The 5,044-nt window shown below is 39.3% G+C and overlaps 1 protein-coding gene across 1 annotated transcript; it reads right to left on the minus strand.

Annotated features, from left to right (window-relative positions):
- Positions 1-3,235: 3,235 nt before the first annotated feature.
- On the minus strand, positions 3,236-4,340 carry LOC105756996 (olfactory receptor 148-like). Its single transcript, XM_012559918.2, is given in 4 exon segments — positions 3,236-3,488; positions 3,490-3,781; positions 3,784-4,161; positions 4,328-4,340. Coding segments are annotated over 4 exon segments (936 nt in total).
- Between the last annotated feature and the right edge of the window lie 704 nt (positions 4,341-5,044).

Consider the following 5,044-nt stretch of genomic DNA (forward strand, 5'->3'; position numbering starts at 1 on the left):
CCTATAAAGCAAACAGTAACACACAGGAGAAACGTGCTTCCTTAGTTCAATCAAGTATCCGAGACCAAGTGGGCAGCACCTGTCCAAAAGCAAAGACAAGAAGGTAGAAGGGACAGGAAAAATAGATGAATGGACACAGAGAACCTGGGGTGGAAAGAGAAAGGGGGAGAGTGCTGACACATTGTGGACATTACAACCAATGTCACAAAACAATTTGTGTACAAATTTTTGAATGAGAAACTAATTTGTGCTGTAAACTTTCACCTAAAACACAATAAAATTAAAAAACAAAAACAAAAAAAAACCTGGGATGGGGGAAGAAGAGTTACAGAAAGAGGGCTAATAAGGAAAATCTAGAGTCAAAGTTGGCTAGGAGGAGGGACTTTTGGAGGACTTGAAGACAAGATAAAAAATATCATCAGTCACTTTTGAGTGGCACAAAAAGTTACAAGGATTGGCTGCTAACTGAAAGACTGGAGATGAGTCCACCCAGAGCTACCTGAGAAGAAAATCCTGGCAATCTACTTCCAAAAATTCAGCCATCAAAAACCCTATGGAGCACAGTTCTACTCTGACACACGCAGAGGTGCCATGAGTCAGAATCGACTTGGTGGAAACTGTTTTTCTCATGGAGGGAGATACTGAAAGGAAAGAAAGCTGGGGTGAGATTTTTTGAAGTCGTGTTTGGACAGGTGGGTGGGTGTACGTGTGTGTATGTGTTCATGTGTGTGTTAGGTCCCTGGGTGGCACAGTTTTATCTGCTGATCAAAAGGTTGGCAATTTGAATCCACACAGAGATTTGCTTCCATAAAGATTACAGCCAAGAAAACCGTATGGAGCAGTTCTACTCTGTAACACATGGGGCTGCCATGAGGCAGTATTGACTTGATGGCAACAGGATTTTTTTTTTGGGAGAGGGGGGTATGCGCTTTTAACTAAATCTTATTTTAGGTGCTTTACTAAAGTTTTAGCTAAAGGAAAGCTTTAAACTATTTTAAAAGCTTGTGTTGTTTTTTGAAGCCAGACAGACATTAAAAGACTGATTTAGAAGGGACCAAAAAGTGACTCGGGCTCATCTGGGTTTCAAGTTTCATGTCTTCAAATTTACTTAAATGTGGATATACACTTGATTTTGGGTATGTTGTTGTTCTATACCCTAAATATCTCACTCATGTTTTTGTTTTCATGTTAATAAATCTGCAATTATGTCATCGTTTGTTGGCCATTCATTCATTCATTCAACAAAGAGTGAATGAAAAAAACAGGATCCCTACTCTTATGAAACTTTAAATCTGCTAGGAATAAAACCGTTGAACAAATCATTATCAGTGTAATGAATGTCTTCCCATAAGCATCATTCAGACTTTGCCAGATATCATGGCATGTGGATTCTTCCACCAATATCCGGCTTTAATACAGTAGCAAACTAATACTGGTTTCCCAAAGTGTGAGAATAAGATTCTATGTGATGTTGATTCTGCCAGTCAGATTAGGAGAGGCCATAGAACCCTCATAATGTACCTCAAACCACTTATCTATGCTTGAGTGTGCTCCATTTTGTCCTCTTGCCTCATGGCTTTTGTAAGGGTAGCAATTTATTTTATTTGAGATTTTCACTTTTTTGTTTTGTTTTCATGGTTTCAAACAGGATAGAAACTTTGGGGAATGAAAATGGAATACATAAATGACAAATTACTAAAATGCCATAAAAAACTAAGGACTGGTGTATCTGTGGGACCGTAAATAGCAAACCTTCTCCCTCCCTGGATTCTGGAGAATATTGAGAAATAATTAACAACCCTAGCATTGTTAGAGTCAAGTTGGAAAATGTAACTTGGTAGGAGAAGAAAGTGAGCCCATAGACTGAAACCCATAATTAGGCATCTCTTCAAGCAATACTTGAAGGGCAGGCTTTCCTATTTCTTTTACACTAAGGAGTAATTTGGGATCTTGGCAACATGGTGCAGTAGCAAAACTATGACAGTAGACGTTAAGAGACCTCGGGTGTATGTCTGACTTTACCGTAACTACATGTGTTACATAGGGCAGGAAATGTATTGCTGTATCTTAGCGTCACCATCTGTACAATGGGTAGTGGAACAGAATAATGGATATGATAGTAAGGGAACTATACACAAACATGGCCTGTGTCTTTCACTAGTTATTTATTGAATATTCTCTGTGTATCATGAACTGTGCTAGGCTCTGAAGAGAGATAATGCTTCCTGGGACATTTACCGCAGCTGTGTGGTAGAGGGATTTAGAATAGGGGCCTTGGAGTGAGCTGGAGCTGTGTTTAAGGCCTGCATTTTTGCTTAATGTGTGACCTTGGGCCCATTATTTAAAGTCTCTAATCCTCAAAGTTCTCTTCTACAAAATGGAAGCACAGCCTTATGGGTGGTGTTAGTTAATACTAACTTGTATTAGTTAAGAAGGCCTGGTGGCACAGTGGTTAAGAGCTCAGCTGCTAATCAAAAGGTCAGCAGTTCAAATCCACCAGTTGCTCCTTGGAAACTCTATGGGGAAGTTCTACTCTGTCCTGCAGGGTCACTATGAGTCAGAATCAACTCAATGGCAACAGGTTTTGTTTTATATTAGTTAATACTATTCTTAGCAACATAAGGGAAATAAAATTTTTACAGGCGGAAAAGGGGGACAATTACCTTTCAAGTGAAGCAAAAAAAAAAAAAAAATTAAAGAATGGAATGAAGGGTGATTTGGCACAGAGAGGAACTATTGAAGGGTACTTCTTGGACTACTACAGATCCTCACTATCTCCAACCGGGCAAAATTAGATGCTGATTACAGGAACAAAAACTCCGTCTCCAGCTGCTTGCTATGCCCCTTGGATTCCTTACTCAGGAGTAAGACACTGAGAATAATGTTAGATGTAGAGCTCTTTATGGGATAACAGGGGTTACCTAGACACACAAACAGAAAATCTTATCAGGCAGACACAATACAATGCTTTCAGAGAAAGCATCTTCACTTTTCACTTATTTGTTTGAAGTGGAAAAAATAGGATGATCCCTGGTGGCACACTCGTTAAGAGCTTAGACTGCTAACCAAAAAGTTGGCAGTTTGAATCCATCAGCCACTCCTTGGAAACCTTATAGGGCAGTTCTATTCTGTCCTATAGGGTTGATGTGAGTCTGAATCGACTCGATGGCATTTTTTTTTTTTTTTTAATCTTAAGGGACAATATGCTTCGAAAATCCATTGCTAAACACATAATTTATTCCAGAACAGTAAGCACTACATTGTGGAACACGCTTTTCAGGGATCTTTTTACTTCCTTGTTCCTTAAGGAATAGATTAATGAGTTCAGCATGGGTGAGACAAGATTATTTAATATTTGCACCACAGCACAAAGAAAGGGTTTGGGTGCGGGCTGCAGATAGATGATGATTACAGGCCCATAGGCACAGAGTATTGCAGTGAGGTGGGCACTGCAGGTGGAGAAAGCTTTCTGCCTGCCTTCTGCTGCCAATGCGATCGTAGGAGACACAAATACTGAGCAAAAGCATTAAAGCCAGAAGGCCAACATTAGTGAAACTCACCCTCTGGGCCAGGAAGTTGTCAGCACAAGCCAGGAGTAAGACAGCAAGAATGTCACAGAAGAAGTAGTCTACCTGATTGGGACCACAGTAGGTTAACTGAAAGGTAAAGGAGGTCAATATGGTGGCATCAAGACAACCCACCAACCAGGCGCCCATGACCAAACTCACACAGACCCTAAGTTTCATGATAAGCATATACCTCAGTGGGTGACAGATGGCACAAAGCGATCACAAGCCATAACAGAGTAGAGGAAGCCTTCAGTACAACCCAGCAAATGATAAAAGAAGAGCTGTGCAGCACGCCCATTATAAGAGACGGCTTGGCTCTGACCAGAGAGATAGAAAAGCATCTTGGGACAAGTTACAGAAGGGAAAAATACGTCAAAAATAGATAGGAGTCCCAAGAAGAAATACATGGGAAAGTGAAGTGTAGAGGAAGAAATGATGGTTATCAGGATGAGTAAATTGCCAAGCAAGGTGAAGAAGTAGATGAACAAGAAGATGACAAAGAGCACAGTCTCCAGTCCCTTGGTCTGAGGTATTCCCAGCAGAATGAACTCGCTCGGTTCTGTGTGATTCCTTATGTCCTTGGAAGGGTAGTCTGGGTAGAGACAGAAAACGTGAAAACATGAATGTGGACTGTGATGGACACAACACAAATACATTCATTCTTACCAGTCTTTTTTTAAACATAGAGATGATTCTGAAATTAAGAATTAGACATTCTGCCAAAGACACTTTAGAGCTAGTGGAGCTAATCTTCATACCTTGAGATATCATATTCCTTCAGGAAATTTTACTGGATACAAAGCAACAAAACATTAACATATGAAAAAATACTAGATGGGCTAAGAGAACAAAAATGTTAATAATAAACAAGTGTATATGATTTATATTAATGACAACGATGAATATCCTAAAATAAACTAACCTGAAAGAGCCTGATTCATCTGCTTCCTTTTAAAGAACTTTCCTACAGTGTCTCAAGGATGGGGTCAAATACTGTAAACATTCATCAAAGGGCAATTTGGGCACCCACACCTCTGATGAAAAAAAATTACGATACAGCACAATGAGCATGAAGACTTAGGTTGTTGTGTTGATATTATTTGAAGTGAATATATTCTTAGATTAAACATCTCTTACTTGATGATGTTCATTTGACTGAAGAATGTCAAATTTGGTTATTATTATGGGGTTTTAAATTATTTAAAGGTCAGCAGCTAAATGGTATTATGTAGATTGTAGGTTTTAGTGAAGTTACCTTCATATGTAAAGATGCAGAGACAAGATATTTAGTTCTTGCTAACCACTGGAATTTTCCAATCCTTAGTGCAATAAAATGAAAATATGTATGTCCTGCCACTTTGCCTGTGTGTTTTTTTCTGCTTTTGTAAAAAATAGATCACTGAATATTCTGAGACTGTGAAGCTGCCAGAGGGGTGTGCTGTGGTCAGCTCTATGTCACAATGTTGGAGTTCAAG

The sequence above is a fragment of the Trichechus manatus genome, unplaced genomic scaffold (assembly GCF_000243295.1).
Source record: "Trichechus manatus latirostris isolate Lorelei unplaced genomic scaffold, TriManLat1.0 scaffold00392, whole genome shotgun sequence".
In the NCBI taxonomy this organism is placed as follows: domain Eukaryota; kingdom Metazoa; phylum Chordata; class Mammalia; order Sirenia; family Trichechidae; genus Trichechus; species Trichechus manatus.